At 33.3% G+C, this 18,209-nt stretch overlaps 1 protein-coding gene across 2 annotated transcripts in view; it reads right to left on the bottom strand.

The window, feature by feature from the left end:
- Positions 1-18,209, bottom strand: part of ASH1L (ASH1 like histone lysine methyltransferase) — a 216,688-nt gene that overhangs the window by 95,858 nt on the left and 102,621 nt on the right. For both annotated transcript variants that reach the window (XM_051993845.1, XM_051993846.1), the window contains 3 exons: positions 12,604-12,705; positions 6,616-7,363; positions 1,348-1,527 (listed from right to left, as the gene is read on the bottom strand). In XM_051993845.1, the coding sequence (XP_051849805.1) occupies positions 1,348-1,527; positions 6,616-7,363; positions 12,604-12,705 (1,030 nt within the window). The remainder of the gene's footprint in view (positions 1-1,347; positions 1,528-6,615; positions 7,364-12,603; positions 12,706-18,209) is intronic.

Raw genomic sequence — 18,209 nt, 5'->3', positions numbered from 1 at the left:
CCACATGAGGAAGAATTTTTAAAGCACTCCTTCAGTAACTACTGAGAAACAGCATGTTTTAGAGTAAGACTTCTTCAGTAGATCTGGCTAGCACCCATTATCAAAGCTAAATCTTTGATTAAGGATACAGAGATTGAGGGGGGTAGTTTTCCAAATTTTTTCTGTTAGTGAATGCTTTTCTATCTGAAAGATGGAAAGGTATTATTTGGAAAAGAATCCATATTAACTATAAACATCAAAGAGATTTTTCCCTCCTACATATCCATATTTTCTCTAAACAGAGACCTTCAAGCATTATTACCCAATTTGTTTGTACCTGAAATTGGCCCTAATTATCTTAAAGAATCCTTTGCAAGATTTTCACAGAATAATCACATTTCATTCCTTTATAAGGGTCAATTTTCGGAAACTATAAAAACCTCTTCTTTCTCTAAATGTGACAGTGTTTTGGCTCCATGAAAGCAATCAAATCAACTGAATTAGACTTTACAACTTTAACATAGAGAACATCTGAAAATAATTTCAGAAAACAAAACCAAAAAAATCTCCAGAAACTAATCAGACCACAAAAGGTACTAGTTTGTATGTTCATAAGCAATCACATAGTAAGGTAATGACATAAGCAGTCTTTAATAAAAATCTGAAAGTTCTTGCTCTTCCAGTTTTGTGGAAAGAATTCTATTATTAGCAAAATTAAATTTTAACACAGTTTTGGAGTCAAAGAAGTTACTTTCTGATTGTAGTTACATCTTTTACATTATGGTTTGGATAAAAATAATAGAGGGCATTTTAGTCCTAGTTAAAGGTTTTATTTTATTTCAACTCTACAATACCAAGTGGGAAAAATCTGAAGTTAAGACAACTTAAAAAATACACCCTATTAAACTTTCTTACCCTCTCCCAGGCCTGCATCAAATAACAGTAAATTCCCATTTTTTATGCTTAGCAAACCAAAACCAAACCAGTTCTTTCTAACTCATAAATCAATTACCTTTTTTTTATATTACATTATATGAAAAAGAACAATGGTAAAATATTTCTCTTTTCATTTTACTCCAAACAGTAATTATCACTCACATCATTTTTGATATGGAAGGAATTTTACCCAACTATAAAAATGTTATTAGACTGAAATCTAAGAACTTTGGCAAAAGAAATATATTTAAACCTTTATATATTACCATGGAAGTACAATGGACATTTAAATACCTACAGAGCAGCTCAAGATGGACAAAAGTAATCAATCACCAAGGATTTAAGATCTTACCATGCAATAATAAGAGCCCACAAGGAAATTAGAAAATGAGGAAATTAGACAATAGCATATTGATAAGTGCTATTACTTACTCTGTAGTTTTGTATACATCAGAATAGAGCCCTGCTTTCTGATATTTCTTCTTTGGGGGACGTGGGGCCTTCTTTTCCCGAGGGATAAGAGAAGGCAAAGGCTGCAGGGTATTCTCAGGTTCAGGTGGCTTTGGTGGGGCTTCTGGAGGACTAGGAGATTCAACTGTTGTCTCAGGAAAGCTGGGAATAAAAGTTTAAATAATTTTTTAGTGAGAAACTATCCCCTATTAAAGTAATGTGTGTATGTGCGCACACAGTGTACACACACACATTTATTAAAAATCACATCCATTTGCATTCAAATTAAATGGTTATTTTTTCTCCTGTAGTGGCAGTTTGGGCCAAAGAGTTCATTTGAATACATAAAAATAGCTCCAACTCTAAGCCTTTTTTCATATCTAATCTAAACTAAATTTTTTTCTAGAAATGTTTCCTTGACTAAAAAGGACACACACACACACAAAGAAGAAATAAGACATGAGAAACCAAACTATCTTTTTTATTTTTATTTTTTACAAACCTTTAAAGCTCATATCTTTGGGGGAGGAGCCTTTTCTCTGGTGAGTTCTTTTTAGTTTAGAATGACTAATGCAACTTTCATGGGTCATACATATTAATTAGTGATGAGGAGAAAAAAGGTGATATGCTTCTTTGGTTACAAATAGCTTTCTAAGAACAATGACGTACTAACCACCATTTCTAGTCAACATTTCCTGAGCTATGTTTTTTGTGCATCTTGAAAGTTCTCCTAGTTTGAAAATTATTTACAGAATTTTCCAGGTATGAACTATTATAGAGTGTAACTTATATTTGTTGAATGGCTGTGAAGTAATTTACACTTCTGGAGGAGGGGAGAGAGACAAGGGAAGAAAACAGTAACGGTATTACAATTGTTATCAAAGCAGTTTACCCAGCCTGTTTTGTGGATGTAATGCCACCTGATCCTCCTATTCTCAAATGACCAATGGTTTGGTAATAACAATTTATCTGGTGGCAGAGAGTTATCAATAAAACATGTTATAGAAATTTGTCTCATTGTTTGCAGTAACCTAAGTTCCAACAGGGTATAAGCTCTACTAATCTTCATTACAGGTTTAAACACTGAGAAAATTATTAATTCCTCTTTCTTTGGTTTTTAGTTTATAAAGAAATGTTAATCTTAACATAGCCCTCAGGGCTTCTGTGAATAATAATTAGTAAATAAAAATAAAGCAGCATGCCATTACAAAGAACAATTTCAATGATTATGATAATGATAACAGCAATTAAGATAGGGATTGCTGCCAACGTGACAGCTGTAAAAGAAATACATTTTTGTATTAAAAAGTTACCTTTCTAACCCCAGGGGGTTTGCTTATGTTCTAAGCAAAGGGACTAACAAATGAACGATTCATGAAAAGAGGTTATTTGTTGAAGTTGATAAATGATATTACTAGAAATACCTTTCACAAATTCCTAATAATCATATAAAGACAAATAATGGATATAAGTGAAGCAATAGCTAAGAATTTTTTTTCCCCAAAAAAAGACATTTTTTAAGAAGAGGTTACAGACAAAATGAGGTAAAAATATGCACCAGAAGTGACAGATATGAAGAGATTTTGGGGGAGCAATAAAGGTTAGCAAGGAAAGGAAACTAAAGTATTTGGAAGATTCTATTATAAGAATATGCCTGAGTACACCATTGACTGTCAAGTTAAATCCATAGTGGACTTTAGCAGACTAACCAAAGTTAGCTACAGTAAGGAGAAAGATATCATTAAAAGGAAAATGCTATAAATAGGTTGAGAGAGTACCTCACAGCAGGCTTAGTCCTCCTGGAAAGGACTTAGCTGGTAGCTAAGAATTAAAACCAAATGCAGTGATGGTATGGAAGATGATCCAAAAATATATCTCACTAGCAATTCAGTATGACGTAGAAAATAAGTCCATGGTCGTAGAAAGAAAAAGATTTTCTGAAAATTGGTAAAGAAAATGGGAAGGCTATAACAGTGATAAGACTGATAAGCAACATGTAAAAGGAAAATGATATTCAATGCCTTACTTAAGACAATGCAGCAAAAAAAAAAAAAAAAAAAAAAAAAAAAAAAAAAAAAAAAGGAAAAATCTCATCTGAAAACTAACATTCAATGGCGTTCTGTTTCAAACTGAACATTTTAAAGATAAAAATAATCATCTTTCCTACAAAACTGCACCTCACCTCTCAACTTCCTTATGCCCAGTAATAAGATTAACAGCTACCCTAAAGATAAACATTCTATTGTCCAAATTTTTATTACTTGATAAAATACTTTGTAAATAGCAGGAAATAAATATTTGTTGAATTTATTATCTGTAACTCATTCTGCTTTCTGGTTACAGAGTCCAACAGATTTTTTTCTTTGAAATAACATTCTTATGTCTGATAATTCCTCTTTATTTCCATTGCCATTGTTCTGGCTGAAAAACCTAAGGACTAGAAAGACTTTCAGAATCTATTCCAGCCTGAGAAGAATCACCCTTTACAATATAACTGCCAAGTGATTATGCCCAAAAAATTTTCAGTAAGGAAGAACCTTCAGCGGCAATATATTAAACTTCTATGTAGTTGTAACTGTTATGAAGATTTTTTTTTTTTGATCAAGAACACTACTTCTAGTTCTGCCCTCTAGAGACAAGCAAAATGTGTTTTATTTCCTCTTCTGTATGACAACTTTTGAAATACTTCAACAAAGTTATCAGAAGTCCCTGCCAAATTAATTTTTCTCTAGGCTAAACATCTCTAGATTCCTTCAAAGTGATTCTTGTGAGACATAATCTTATGTTATGCCAAAAACAAACAGTTTTGGAAATGAGATTTGGAAATGAGCAGAATATATCAAGGTTATCCATTACCTTTCTACTTCTAATACAATCCAAAAACCTCTCAATGCACCCTTAAAACCACTTTTTGGGCTACTATTACAATGGCGATTCCTACAGGAACTGCAGTCTACTAAAATTATTGGATCTTTTTCAGATTAATAGTGACTAGTCATGTTTTCCTCATCTCATAATTTAGGCCTTCATCATTTAATGCTTCTTGAATTCTAAGGCTCTCCTCTCCTTCCTTTCTAATTTATACTATGGATTTTTGCCAGACTAATCTTCCTTAAATACTACTTTTATCATGTCATTTTTCTACAAGAGAACTTACAATGACTCCCTATTGTCTACTGTATCAAGTCTAAATTTCACCTAGCTTTCAAGGCTATCTATAACTTTATTCTCCAGCTATAAATCTAACTTATTTCCTGTTCATCACAACAAGAATCCTACCTCAGTTTCTCTACCTGTAAAATGAAGGGTGAGCTAGATTAGTGCTTAAGTCTCCTCTAGTTCTAGACTCCACTCCAGTTACCTGCTTCTGCTACCCTCTTCAGTATAAGGTTTTGTGTTTGTATTTAACAAACACAATGGCATCTCTGACTTTACTCATACAATTCTTACTGGAATAAAATCTAGGGGTTAGAAGGAAATCCAGAGACCATTAGACCACCTATAACTGAAATAGAATTCCCTCTACAAATCTTGAAGACCTCTAGCACGAGAGAACTCATTAGGGAGGTAACTAATTCTATTTTGTGATAGTGATTATTTTAAGGTTTATTTTAAATGTAGATGAAATTTGGCACAGTAAAATGTCCATACACTCCTTCAAGTTGTGGCCTTTGGGGACAAGCAAACCAGTCCAATCTAACTTCCATATGAAAGCCTTTCAAATATTTGAAAGTGGTTATCAAGATACCATTACTATGTTCATATTGAATCCCTTCAATCAAGTCACTGTCCCATTTGCTTCTCAAATTCAGTATGTCCAAAAGGAACTTCATCTTCTCTCCACAAAAAAACTCCTTCTCCTCCAAACTTGCTTATTTTTGCTGCAGACACTAATATCTTCCTAACTACCTTGATTCAGACACTACAAAATTATATTATTATGCTTTACTCTTACTTCTCATCTTCCATATCAAGTTAATGGACAAATATTGTTAATTTCCCCTCCACATATTTTTTCTGCCATGTATTCATTCACATCATCACCACTTAAGTTCAGTCCCCTTTTATATCTTGCCTTACGTATTGCAATAATCATCTTTAACATCTTCTTGCCTCTAATCTCCAGAGAAGGGAGAGAGCTGCAGTCAATGAAAGAATAACTGAATTATTATAGTTGACAGAAAGAAGACCTCTTCCTTTTCTGGATTCTGGAACAGTTTTCTTCTATAAGCTTTAACAAAATGTCCTTTATTTGAATGTACACCATCCTAATGAAAATTAGCTGGTACATTCAAGAAACAATTTGAATAATTCTTTTTATTCATTATTTTTTGGAGGACATTTAAAACGAACTAGAAAAGATAAAAATTTTAGATTCTGTTGCGCTCTGAGAATACATAAGACTGAGATTCAATCTAAACATACTCATTTTTAGGCAGCAACATAGGTCCCTAAATTAGGATAGAGCTTAATCTTACTGGTAGAAATCAAATAAGTTTATTTCACTTTTTCCCAGACTTCCTTTTTTACTCTTCTTTTAAGTATTGTCAGTCAAGATTCACCTCTCAAAGATGGTGCATCTGTTTAAATAATGTCTTATATTTTTATTTTATTTACATATTTTATTTATGTCTTATTATATATTTATTTATATTTATGAAAGGAGAGGGAAATAAGGAAAAGAAAGAATGAGCAGATTTTATGATTTTCATGACTATATATAGATTGTAATCTATGGATTCTGCAACCCAAAAGCATGGCAAAGAGAATTAACTTAGTATGTAAATAAATATACGATATTGGGCTTTTAAAAGCTAAATAGCAATAGAATTCTACTTAAAACAAGTTATGAGCAGAGAAAGGAGAAAAAAACAATATAATATAGGTGGAAAGAATGTTGGATAGGGAGCCAGAAAACCTGTATTCTAGCCCAAATCTATTACTAACTACTACCTATTATTAACTAGTTATATGACATTTCCTTTCTCTGGTCTTCAGTGGCCTAAACTATAAAGAGACAGAATTGGACCAAATATTCTTTAAACCTTAAAATTTTATGATGCTATAACCTTAAATTTTTATGATGCTATAAAAAAGTTACCAGGGAGATATCAGTAATGAAATATACAATATAGAAAGAATAACTTACATAGTTCAAAATAAGACAGAGGGTCAAGAAATTATCTGTATAAATGGAATGTGTAGATAAAGTAAAGTTGAGGTTTCTCCTCTTCAAAACAATTGAGTTACCTTTTATTATTTTCCTGTTCTTCCTCTGGAAGTATCTTCTGTCTTTTCCTTGCCTCTTCCTCCAGAAGCCAACTTTTCCTTTTCCATCCTTTTCTAAGTTCTGGGTTCAGGTTCACACTCTGAACAACAGCCTCAATGACATCTGTAACTGTATCAGGACCAAGATGCAGTGCTCTGCCTTCCTCCCCTTCATCTAATTCTGGGCTGGCAAATTGGGCAGCCTGGAATGCCTGCATTGACACCACAGCCTGGAGGGGATATTTTCGGGGTCGGCCTGGTCTGCGCTTCACAAAATTGTTACCTGTCCTTGCCTGTCTTTGAAGCTTTTTGGCTTTTAAGATTTTATTGACATGGTCTAGGTTTTTCTTGGTGGCCAAGATTTTGTCATAATTGCACATTTTCCGGGCTTGGCGTTGCATGGCTTCTACCACACTCCTTTTGAGATGATGGGGGGAACAGCTGCTTGGCAACCTCTCAGAAAGGAGTGAAATGGTGGTGGTGGTGTTGCTGCAGGAGTCACTAGGTGCTGTGGGTACTAGCAGACTGTCTGATTTCCCCAGACCTCGTTCCCTACTATGAGTATGGCCTGGGCTTGAGGAAGGTGGGATGGACACTGTGGCAATGACAGCATCAATGTTTTTCTCTAAGGTCCCTTGGCTTTCATGTTGCACCATACGCTGTAGCAGGCTATCCACAGAGTCATCCACAGATGATCCTAATCTTGTACCTCGGGAAGGGATTCCAATCACTGAAAGAGACAAGGAATCACACACACGCAAAAACAGAACTCAGCCAATTATTTAGAAATTGTATATTTTGAAAGAGGCAATGTAATTATTTTATTCCTTAATAATGAAATTAAATTAATTAATTCAACTCATTTGCCTTTCATAAACTGTTGACTCTCCCTGAATCAGATAAATGTTTAGGGCTTACAATATAATCAAAATTACTAAAATTTGAATTTCTCTCATACCGACATCTGAGAATACCACAAAGATATGTGGATTATGAAAAAATAATCCAATTCTCATTCAGGAGAGTAAAAGAAAAGCAGATATTTCCAGTTTACTGAACTATATATTCAGGTGCAAAGAAAATGACTCTACTACTATCACACATGAAATATAATGCAGAAAGTGTATTAGAGCTCAAGACACTTAAATGACAACCTAGAGTGCTGTCTAATGGAATCTGTTAGAGGTAAAGTAAGACTAAGAGTGAGGAAAGGATAACTAGAGGACAAGAAAAATTATGAAATTTCTTTCCCTAGATAATTAAGATAAATAACCAACTTTCTGTCTCATTTAGATGTAATACATATTTAAATAAAGAAGAAAAAACCTCAGTGATCTCTGGAAGACCCAGTCAGCTCAGTGACTAAATTATCTAGTAAGTCTTTCATTTCAGGCATCATTTAACTATTTTTCTAAGTTATTATTTATAATCCAACCATGCTCTTTATACAACCACTATGCTAAAACTCCTGCAAAAGACATTTAAAATGTTTTTTCCTCTCAAGGTGTCCAGCATGATGCTGGAGAGCAGATTTAAACTTTCTTCATTTTCAGTTAAAAGATTGCTTTTATACTTTTCTGATCTGTACAGATGAAAATATACAGATCATTATAGATACTTCCCCTTTAACTCTATGTGATCTAGATTCAATCCTAAACTCTTCTTAAATTATTCCTTTTGTTCTCACCAATCTCTTAATTAAATTCCATAGTCTTTTTAAAGTTTATGCATTTTTGAATTCTCAACTGTACAGAATACCAATGATTATCCTCCTCCTTCCCTGGTTTCTAAGATTATGTTTTTATTCTTCATCTACCTTTTCAACTATCTTGCCATTCTTTCACTGACTGCTAACACTCTCCATTGACACAGTGAAATTTATTTCTCTCATCCTGTTATCTCACTTTCCCTGAGAAAATGAAAGAATAAGGAAAAAAAACACATAAGCTGGCATTTCCCAAAGCTGCATTTCTTAGCACAGATCTCTTTTAAATATAAAGTACATTTATATGTACTTTGTACATAGTACAAACTATGTATCCCATTTGCATAGGGTTTTACAATTTATCTCATTTGATTTTCACAACAATCCTGGGAAGGAGATACAATTATGATCACCATTTTACAGATGAGGAAACTGAGGCTGAAACATCTGTCTGCTGTCACATAGTAGGTTTGTGTGAGGGAGCATTTGAACTTAAGCCTTTCTAACTCTGAGTCCAATATGCTATCCATTTAACTACATAATTATCTAGTTGTCTATTACCTGCTATAACTTCTACTTCAATCAACCTGTTTGTTGTCACTTGTACCTCTAAGCCTATGCACCCAATAATTACTTCCACTTAGGATGTCCATCATTTCTTTCAAAACAACTTCAAAGTTTACATTCTCTGGGAAACATTTTTTGATAAAATTATTCCTTTAAATCATATTTCACTTAGTATTTAAGTATTCAATTTGTATTATGTTTTTGCAAAATATGCATATTTTGAGATTTTTATCCATTGAAAAGTATTTTTAACATTATTTGAACTAAACCGTAATATCTTCAATAGTACAGACTGAATTCTATTTGCAATCTCTTATCATAAGGCCTGGAATTCAATGCCCCAGAGTCCAGTAGGCACTCATTGTTTTTTAGTTAGCTAACATTTGGACCTTATTCTAAATTACAGTAACTACATTTGCCAACTATGTGAGCAGAGATTCCATGAAATCCCACTGTGGAAGTGTAGTCTTCTGGCAATGACAAACTGACATGAATTTAGGCGCCAACTTTAGAGTCTCATGGGTCAAATTAAATCTTTCAGAGATTAAAAAAAAAAAAAATTGAACATAGACTAAGAGATATTCCTAAAAGCTACAAATGCAAACAGCAAGAGATTTCTAAGATAGTAATCAACTATACTGAAGAATTAAGAATTTCCATTTCTTTTCTCTCCCTATTATCAAATTCTAAAGATCTAACTACAATTTAAATGCCTTTGGAAAGAATATCTTAACAAATAAGTGCATTGTTATTTGACTCATTTACTTTCTAACAATAAGAAAATCAGAAGAATCTTTTCTGATGTCCAATATAATTTGAAGGATAAATGATCAAGAATCATAACCCAATCCTTTAGGTATATCCAAAGAAAATGGAACATGTTTGGGGTTTGCCATCTGTTTAGTAAACTGAGATATGTAAACAGCTGTGCTGCCCCATAGTAATTAAGCTCTGGTAACACATATTTTTTTGGACAAGATGTCTGATAGACTGCCCTTGAACTTGTGTCCTAGTTTTGAAAGAGATCCAGAAGGATAATATACTAATAAAGTATACAATTGCACTGACAGCTGCAGTCATTGTCTTGCATATTGAAAGCCTGTAGTAACAAAAGCAGGTTTTTTTATGACAGAGTATTTTGATAGCACAATCCATTCAACAAAGGCAACAGTGGTCAAATTGCCAAACGCTCCCAATTTGGTATCTGTAGATCTGAACTGTTTTCCCAAATCCATTTTTCTATTTTTATAAGATTTCCAGGCTTCCTAGTAACAGATAATGAAAATTATTTCCTCTAGATCTTTAAATGAATATGAGAATGTTAAGTAGTAATCTAATTTGTTGAAGAGAAATGACAAGAATAGGTTTTCAATTATACTGTATTGTGACCCATTTTATAGTTAAGAAATTTTCTACATGAGAATAATGATCTTTACTACTCATCACAAAGGGAAATTCTGGCCATAAAATGAGCTGATATATTAAAATATTTTAATACAAGCTCCAATAATAGTCAACATTCATATGATAGCTTTAAGATGTATAAAAAGCTTTAACATATTCTCATTTAATCCTTACAACAATCCTGTGAAGTAAGTGCTATTATTACTTCCATTTTTATAAGTGAGGAAACTAAGGTGCAGACAAGATGAGTGATATACCTAGGGTCACACAATTAGTAGATTTCTGAGAGATAATTTGAACCCATGTTTTTCTGACTCCAAGTCCAGCACTCTATCCACTACACCATTTAAATCAAGATGAAGCTACATTATCCAGCTCCAGCAATAATTAGGGTGGAGAGCAAATGTCTAGCTAAAAATGAGAATTATGTTCTTTTTCCTTTCAGTATTCAATTGGCTGTCTTATTCACTTTAGTACCATTGCTTAAATTAGAAATGGGAATATTTAGTATAGCATATCGACTTGAGATTATAAAGACTGAGGTATAGGCAGAAACAAATCTGTAAAGCATTGAGCAAAAAGCTCTCATCAATGACTAAATTTCATTTCTGACATATAGTTTTGCTGCTCACTCCCATGATATATAGCCATGCCTCAATTCGAGCAGTTTTTTGTCTTTTTATAAATGGAATAATAAGCAACTTTATCATCAAGCCAATGTTTCTGAAGATTATCATCAAATTGCAACCAAAATACATCAAGACCCAGAATCAGACAAATGAAAACAAGAATGTTCAGATTTCCAAGTGATAAAAAAATTAATAATAAAGGATGAGGTAATAGAAACTTAAAATTATGACCAATGTTACTTCCAATAGTTACTTATAAAATTATGATAAAAAAGCTTTGTGGATTTTTTTTTGATGTTCTATAGTGACAGATGTTTTATCCTAATGGCTATCACTCCTAACAACAACACTCATCTGTCTTGTGGGATGCTTTGAAGAATAACCCTTCCAGGTATTGAACAAAGAATTCATTTAGTCTTGCTGAGGTTAACAGATATCCCAAAGTACTGCAAAAGCAATGTGTTATGGAACACATAAGACTGCCATAGCATCTGAGCTTGCCTATACCTCTGGCATGTTGTACTGATGAAGTTTCAGATGTAGCAGGAATATAAATCGATGATCTGATGCATATTTTAAGTACTATTTACCAAAGGCAAACAGCACCAATGCAGAAGTTAAGAAACTGATATAAAGCAGGGATGGAAATGTGGGAATGAGGAGAGCAGATAAGCAAGAACCCATATGAGACAGTTATAGAAACAAACTGAGAAGTGCACAGAAAAGTAGAAACAAGAAAAAAATCAAATCAAGAGATCCTGGTATATAACACTGACAGGTTCCAAGAGAGACATAAGCAGAAATAAAAAGGGAAGCAGACATACTATGGTACATGGACTTGGATGGACTTGCCAGAAAGATAGGAAGTAGCTACATAATTACACTATCCAAATAATCTTGCTATACTTTATACAAGACATGCCTTTTCAAAGATGTTCACAAAGTTTTGATGATCTTTATGAATGCCCATGTGAAAATTCCTGCATTTGCAAGATTCTTTCATATTATATAATGAATACAGATTTTGGGTGAATACAGATTTTGGGAGATTATAGTAGCTATGGGATTGTTGTTATAATGAAATCCCAATTAACTTTAACAATGTGAGTTGTTCATAGAATTCAACCACTTTTTGCAGTAGCTTTATAGAGTTTAATAATTTGTAGTATTGAGCTCTTCTTTCATCTAAATCCCTCTTGCTGCCATTTGAAATTAATTTTCGTCTTTAATCCCCAATAGAGGGAGAAGATTGAGGCATACCATCCTTTATTGAAAAACTGCATCATGCATAAAAGTAAATATTAAACCTCTTTACAAGTGACTCCTTTTTCTTTAGGATCACAGGCTACATTTTTTAAAACTCCATTTTTCTCACTTGTCTCCTTTCCAATCTATTTACTTTGGATGCTTTTCTTTGAGTTCAATCCAAATTTCCATACCCTTTTAAAGTCAGAGTATTTCTAATTATATTTAATCTAGGATGGAATGAAAGGATTACTGTCTGGTTTATATGTATATTTTAATACTCTTGCAATATAGTTATCTTTTTATCACATAGATTATGCTTGTTATTCACTTAAGTTAGGCATCAACAGGAATAAATAAATTATTAATACCATTGAGATAAGATGATCATAAACATCTGAAAAAATGAGTATTACTTGCCTGTTGAAGAAGTGCTCTCTGATGAAGATCTCTTTCGAGTAGGGCTACAATTTGTGCTCTCTGATGGCCTTTGGGAAGGCTTGTCTAGGACTGGCTGGGAGCCTAGAAAACAGAAGAGAAAGATCATAAGACAGCTTATATTTACTTCAGTATATAAAAGAGAATGACAATACAACATCTTTAGTTGTTGCTATTTCCCTGTATTTTAAAAGCCGTGACTTGTAAACAGCCTTAAATATAGCAGGTAGAAAAGAATAGCACTGGATTTTACTAGTAGAATGTCACAATTACTATGAATAGCAATCTTTATTGAAGTAGCAATTGCTTTAAGTCAACAGAGGGGAAGATTTTCAGGGAAACAGAATGTATAAAATTATGGTAGTTCAGCTTCTTAGAATTAGTATTCTAAAATGGAAAAACAATAAAATAGCTTAATTTATAAGATGACCAGTGGTAATCTCAAAGACGTTAGCACTATCAATGGTCCATGTAAATCCTATGACATAATTTTAATTTAAAATTAAAATGGAGATGGAAGGATGTGAGATTCAAATTTAATAATACTTCATTGATGTTCTATACCAGGAATTGCCAAGTTTTTACCTTTTCAGATAGGATCCTGTAACCATAAACATTTTCACCTCAAGCATTTTTCAGCCTTTTATAAACCATACACTAGATGCAATTTGCAATTAACATACCATAAGTTACCTAGAACTTGTGATTTTAAACAGCATAGTCTATGTCTTGACAGATAAATCCTAGGGATTTAAGTTGTTGGAGGTTCACAGAGATTAAATGACTTGTCTGGAGCTGAATAATCAATAAGTATCAGAGAGGAATCTATGTACAGGCATTTCTACCTTATAGCCTACTGCTCTAGTCACTACACCATGCTGCCTCTACATCATGCCAATAGTGTCTAAATAAATCTCTTAAAAATTATTTTTAATAATAATAATTTTAAAAATTATTGTTAGTCATAGGTTTAAGTATAAAAAAGATTTATAAGGCAAAGTCAAAAGGCATTTGAGAACTGCTATGCTCAAATCACTGCAATAATCTAATCTAACCCAAACCAGAAAAGCTCCACTAAAACATATCCAATATGTGGTTAGTTAGCCTCTTCCTGAATGCCTCTAATGTGGGGAATCTATGATCTAACTAATGCAGTTCATAATACTTTTGAAAAATTCTAATTGTTAGGAAGTTTTTCAAGACATCAAGCCTAAATATTATCCTTCTGCCTTTTGCAGACATGCAAACTGCTCCATGACACACAAGCTATCCTGTAATCAAGAGAAAAGTCTATTTTTCAGGAATATTCATTTTCCTGAAGGAAAAAAATTCTGATAGTTTTCCTGTAGTCTAAAAAACAACAATCACCAAAAAAATCTAGCTGGAAAATCAAGGTCCCCATTCTTAAATCATCAAACACTTTATTAAATCAAACTAGCAACACTAAGAAAAATTTTACTAGTCTAACTTTAATAAACAGAATAAAACATTATACTTTTTATAATGACTCCTCCCAACTAAAAAAACAACCAAACAAGTAAAGTACCAAAGAAAAAAACAGAATCTGAAAATACTAAAAAGTATAATACAAATTGTGAGATATTAGAACTGTATGTTATGCGATCAAACTGCCAAAAACTTAAAATAAAATTTATCTCAAAGAACAAAAGATCAAGAATATCAAGGGAATTAATGAAAAGAAATACAAAGGATGGTGGGTTAGCAGTACCAAACCTAAAACTATATTATAAAGCAGCACCATTTGATACTAGCTAAGAAACAGAGAGGTGGATCAGTGGAAAAGATTACACATAGACAACACAATAATCAAGACCTATATTAATCTAGTATTTGAAAACCCTCCAAACTCCAGTTTGGAATAAGAATATTTGACAAAACTGCTGGGAAAAGTGGAAAATAATACATCAGAAGCCTGGCCAAGACCTACGCCTCACACACCCCATACAAAAATAAGGTCAAAATGGGTGCATGATTTGGGCATAAAGAATGACACCATAAACAAATTAGGAGAGCAAGGAATAATTTATGTATCAGATCTTTAGAGAAGAGAGGAATTTATAACTAAAGAAAAAGTAGGGAACATTATGAAAGGCAAAATGGACAACTTGGACTACATTAAATTAAAAAGTTTTTGCACAAACTAAACCAACAAAAATAAGATTAAAAGGAAAGTACAAAGCTGGGGAAAAAATCTCTATAGCTAGTGTTTCTGATAAAGGTCTCATTTCTAAAATATATAAAAAATGGTGTCAAATTTATAAGAATAGAAGTCATTCCCCAATGACTAAATAGTCATTAAATGGATACATTTTCAGATGATGAAGTAAAAGCAATCTACAGTTATATGAAAAATTCTCTAAATCACTATTGATTAGAGAAATGTTAATTAAAACTATCCTGAGGTATCACCTCACAACTCTGAGATTGGCTAAGATGACAGGAAGAGATAATGATAAATGTTGGAGGGGATGAGGAAAACCTAGGAAATTAACGCATTGTTGATGGAGTTGTGAAATGATCTAACTATTATGGAAAAAAAAATCCACAGAATTAAAGCAGGAATTTTCAAGTAATCAGGCCATCGAGTCTAAAAAAATGCAAGAAAACCAGAAGCTGCAGCAAAAAGAAGTCAGAGTTACAGTAATCTTGAAAGGCCATTCACTATTCTCCTAAACGACAAAGTTACCAAAGGAGCCACTGAGCCACCCCAAGATAAACACAGACCAAGCACTGGCCAGAAAATAAATGAAGGGCCAGAGAGTCCTCCCGCTTTCCAGATCCAAAGATACCTAAAGGGCTATAAAACTATGCATACCCTTTGACCCAGAAGGGTTATTACTGGGTCTGTATCCCAAGGAAATCCCAAAGGAGGGGAAAAAAACCACATGTGCAAAAATGTTTGTAACAGCTCTTTTTGTGGTAGCAAAGAATTGGAAAAGGAGTGGATGCTCATCGATTGGGTAATGTTTGAACAAGTTGTGGGTGTATGAAAATAATGGAATATTATTGTTTTATTAAAAATGATGAACAAGCTGAAAGGCCTGGAAAGATTTACATGAACTGATGCAGAACAAAACAAACAGAACCAGGAATACAGTATATACATTAACAGCAAGAATGTGCTATGAACAACTACGAAAGGCTTGGTTCTTCTCAGTAGTTCAGTGATCCAAAACAATACCAATAGACTTTAGTCAGAAAATGCCATCTGCATCTAGAAAAATAACTAAGGAGACTGAATGTAAATCAGCACATGCTACGTTCACTTCTTTTTTCTGTTGTTTTTTTTTTTTTAAATCTCTCCCTTGGTTTTCTCTTTTGCTCTAATTTTTCTATCCCAATATGATTCATAAAATAATATGTATTAAAAATAAATTTACTATAAGGGAAAAAAAAGAATTCCTTAAAGAATAGTTTTTCTGTTACAGAAATAAGTAAATCATGAACTTTGACTTAACTCAAACCAAAGGTTATACTCTTAATAGACTAAAGGGAGCATTAAGTAGGAAGGGAGGTCAAATGCTTTCATCAATTGCAAATACTTAAAAGGATTTTGTTGTTGTTGGGAGATGGGGAGAGGAGAGGAGTTGGAAAGAGAAGGTGAAGAAGTGCTAATTATGCATCTACTTCATGCTAAGCACTTTACAAATATTAACTCATTTAATCCTCACACCAATTCTGTGAGATAAAGTACTATTTATCCGAATTTTAAAGTTGAAGAAAATGAAGTAGACAGGAGGTTAAGTGACATAAAAGGGACATTTTAAAAGGCAGAAACAAATACACTTTGAAATATTATTATCAGGTAAGATTTTTGCTGACAAATTAAATGTCATAAAATGCCACATTAAAATCTAAGATTGGGGTATTCTCAAATAATCCATCATAGGTTAAGAAATTAAAACCTAAAAGTTAATGAGGCTAAAATTCTATGTATTTATGTGTGCGTTATATAATAGTAGTATATATAGGGTTGATCAAAAGACATTTTTGGTTCTTGATTTGATCTGTCAGTATCACTGTGTCACTGTATCATAAGAAGTAGTAACATCTCTTTCTCAAATATGAGATAGGTGGCACAATGAACAAAAACTTGACTTGAGGAGTCTGGAAGACCTGAATTTAAATTCAGTCTCTTACACTTGATAGTTCTGGGAGTTTCAGTAAGTCATCTAACCCCTGAGCTTAGATCTTAGAACTATATTTTTGATCATCAGAATATCCTAAAAATCATCCTCCTTCAACTTCAGGGTAAGAAGGCATAGTCTCTTTTTTCAAAGTTCTTGGTAGGTGATATCTGGAGCTTCTAAACAGTCAAAAGGAATTAGAAAGGGGTGGGAGTGCAGGGCAAGGAAGGACAATACAGATTCTTAGAAGTTACTGGCTACCTTGAATGGTGTTTCCCCCTGCAATTAAAACAATTGAGAAAGATATGATTTAGTTCATTTCATTTCTGAACCATTTGCATTTCCTAACAGCAACAGAAGCTTGCAGCTCATTTTTTGTTTACTTATTTTTAAAGAATAGCTTTTAATCTTCAAAATACATTCAAAGATAGTTTTAAAATTCACACTGAGAAACCTTGTATTCCAAATTTTTCTCCTTCCCTTCCCTAAACAGCAAGTAATCCAACATTGGCTAAACATGTGCAATTTTTCTAAACTTATTTCCATTTTTGTCATACTGCACAAGAAAAATCAGATCAAAAAGGAAAAAAAAAGGTAAAAATACTATGTAGTGATTCACATTCAATCTCTACAGAACTCCAGCTTTTAATCTGTTTACTTGCTTTCCAACTTGTTTAAGAAATTATCACAAGTCTATTGGAATTGCCCTGAACCACCTCATCACTGAAAAGAGCCAAGCACCAGAATTGGTCATCACATAATCTTGTTGTCATGTACAATGTTCTCTGAAATCATCCTGCTGATCATTTCTTATAGAATAGTATTCCATTACATTTATATACTATAACTTATTCAGCCATTCCCCACTGATGGTCATCCACTTAGTTTCTGTTCCTTGCACTACAAAAAGGGCTGCTATATTTCTGCACATGTGGCTCCTTTTTCCATTTTTTTGTTCACTTTAAGACACAGGTCTAGTAGAGACACTGCTGGATCAAAGAATATGCAACCCTTTGGACACAGTTCCAAGTTGCTCTACAGTTGGAATAATGTATTGGTATCCTAGTTTTCCCAAACCCCTCCAACATTTACCATTATCTTTTCCTATCATCTTAGCTGTAGAGAGCTGAAACTATTGGGTTGATGCACTGAGGATCAGGACTGCTGAGTACTTGAGGCTAACTACTGATTGGACAATAAATACTCTATGGGCATATGCTTGGAAAATGGCCCTTCCCACTATCCTGTGCTGGCTCAACGATTGGTGTATACAATGGATTGTAGGAGGGTTTAGAGGGTGGAATAAGACTAGCCAGGCACGTACTCTTGGCTGTAGACGAGAGGGAAGGCGGTTGTGGAGATTCTGCTTCCATCCTGTTCAATCTTGTGTCTGGGGACCAAGAATAAAGACTGAGGACTTTTGCTTATCCTGACTCCGGC

The sequence above is a fragment of the Antechinus flavipes genome, chromosome 4 (assembly GCF_016432865.1).
Source record: "Antechinus flavipes isolate AdamAnt ecotype Samford, QLD, Australia chromosome 4, AdamAnt_v2, whole genome shotgun sequence".
Taxonomy (NCBI): Eukaryota; Metazoa; Chordata; class Mammalia; order Dasyuromorphia; family Dasyuridae; genus Antechinus; species Antechinus flavipes.
This window is presented reverse-complemented; position numbering and strand designations above follow the sequence as displayed.